The sequence below is a fragment of the Lathyrus oleraceus genome, chromosome 6 (genome assembly GCF_024323335.1).
Source record: "Lathyrus oleraceus cultivar Zhongwan6 chromosome 6, CAAS_Psat_ZW6_1.0, whole genome shotgun sequence".
Classification (NCBI taxonomy): Eukaryota; Viridiplantae; Streptophyta; class Magnoliopsida; order Fabales; family Fabaceae; genus Lathyrus; species Lathyrus oleraceus.
The window spans coordinates 487,371,169-487,372,979 of record NC_066584.1 but is presented as its reverse complement, the minus strand read 5'-3'; the positions used below and the strand labels follow the sequence as shown (position 1 = coordinate 487,372,979).

Genomic DNA, 1,811 nt, shown 5'->3' with positions numbered 1-1,811 from the left:
CACACATTACTAGCAAAAATAACAACTAGTAAACACACAAGAGCTAGTACTCTCCCTCAAGTCCATGCAACATCCCATAACACAACAGATCCCCCTTAAACCAGTCCATAACCAGCAACAACCACACTGCTTCACACACACAAACCCCATAGACTTCTCCCCCTGTGCAAAATAAACAAACACCAGAATGCTCCCCCTGTATCGGACAAACAGAGCAACAACAATAACGACAACTACATCTACAACTACTTCTCCCCCTTTTCACCCTCAACATGCTAATGTCTCCTTAAGCTCAGGAATTGCTCCAACTTTTGAGGTGGACCTCTTCATGGCTGATGTCAGGATAATATCCTCGACATGACTTCCTTCAAACAGTTTGTAGTGCACAGACATAGTAGGTTTTCTTCTACTAGGTAAGTCATTAGAGCACATAATACCAGGATGTTGATTCAATATAATTCCATAAATCATAGAGGGAAAAGCAATTGGCAGCTTAACTGCATTAGTAGTTGCATGCTTGATGATTTGTTCAAACATAAATCTACCATAGTCAAATTTCACTTTTGTTCCAACAGCAAAAATAAACCTCCCAAGGGTATTTGCAATGGTGGAGATATGGTTAGTAGGGACCCAATTAGGAGCTCCTATTTTATGCAGGATAGCATACTTGACAGTCAACTTCTCAGCAGGAAGATGCTTTTTAACAGGCCAAACTTTCACCTGCCTAGCTGTAATCTCCCGACAGACCTGATTGTCTATAACTTCTAGTTCTCCTGCACCCTCATTATCTCTGCTTATAAAATTATTAATAATAGTAGGAGAAAATGTTATACACTTACCCCTCAGATACACCTTGTAGAACTCATTGTTGTTCTTATCAGAAATATCCTCAGGAATGTTAACAATAAATTCCTTGACTAAACCTTCGTAGCATTGAGAGAACCCGACAACAGCCTTTAACAACCCATCAACTTTTATCAGGTTCATGACCTCCTTGACATCAACAACATGTTTTCCCAACTTCCTTTCCACAGCTACCCTTCTCTGAATCACAAATTTCCACTTAGCTGTTCCATCCTCAAGATGGAAAGAGATTTTATCCAAATGAACAACAGGAACTTTAACAGGAGACTTCCTAACAGTAGTTTTCTTTGCAGGCAAGATGTCAGGGACATCTTCCTCAACATCCTCTACAGGCTCAGAATCATCTTTAACCTTCCTCTTCTTTACTTCAACCTTGCTCCATGGTTTGGAGGGACCAATACCAGCAGTCTTCTTGGCTTTTCTAGCTGACATAAGTTCAGCCACATATTTTCCTTTGTGAGTCTTCATGCGTTTAACCACACTTGGCTTCATGTGATGGATCAAGATTTCCTCTTGATCATCAAAGCTACCATCCTCTAGATCAATCACAACATTTGCATCATCATGCTTCTCAGAGTGGGAAGCATTAGCAGTGTGAGAAGCCACATATTTCTCTTTTTCAGACATGGTCTGCCCTAGAGAGCACAACCCTTCAGCCGCCAAGTCCTTGTAGAACTGGAAGAATTGTCATCCTTACCACTATGTTGTTCAACCTCAGGAGAGGGGTACATTTGAGAAAGGGGAGGAGAAACTCCCTTCACAGGGTGGTCTTAATTAAGAATTCTAGTGACTAGGTCTCTTATAACATGATTAGTATAGTGTGTTCCTTCCTTAGAGTTAGTGGCAGGAGTTGAACTAGAAGGAATACTAGAGGGATTACATTGATTGGAACATGCAAAAGCGGAGGCATCAATGGAGATGGGTTGGTTGAAATCAATGTCCGCGCC

The 1,811-nt window shown here is 41.1% G+C and overlaps 1 protein-coding gene across 1 annotated transcript; it reads right to left on the bottom strand.

The window, feature by feature from the left end:
- Nucleotides 1–267: 267 nt before the first annotated feature.
- On the bottom strand, nt 268–1,491 carry LOC127096393 (uncharacterized). Its single transcript, XM_051034968.1, has one exon. The coding sequence runs from the start codon at nt 1,489–1,491 to the stop codon at nt 268–270; it is 1,224 nt and encodes a 407-aa protein (XP_050890925.1).
- Between the last annotated feature and the right edge of the window lie 320 nt (nt 1,492–1,811).

Coding starts and splice junctions, on each gene's coding strand:
- LOC127096393 (XM_051034968.1), bottom strand. CDS start 1,491: ATGTCTGAAAAAGAGAAATATGTGGCTTCTCACACTGCTAATGCTTCC.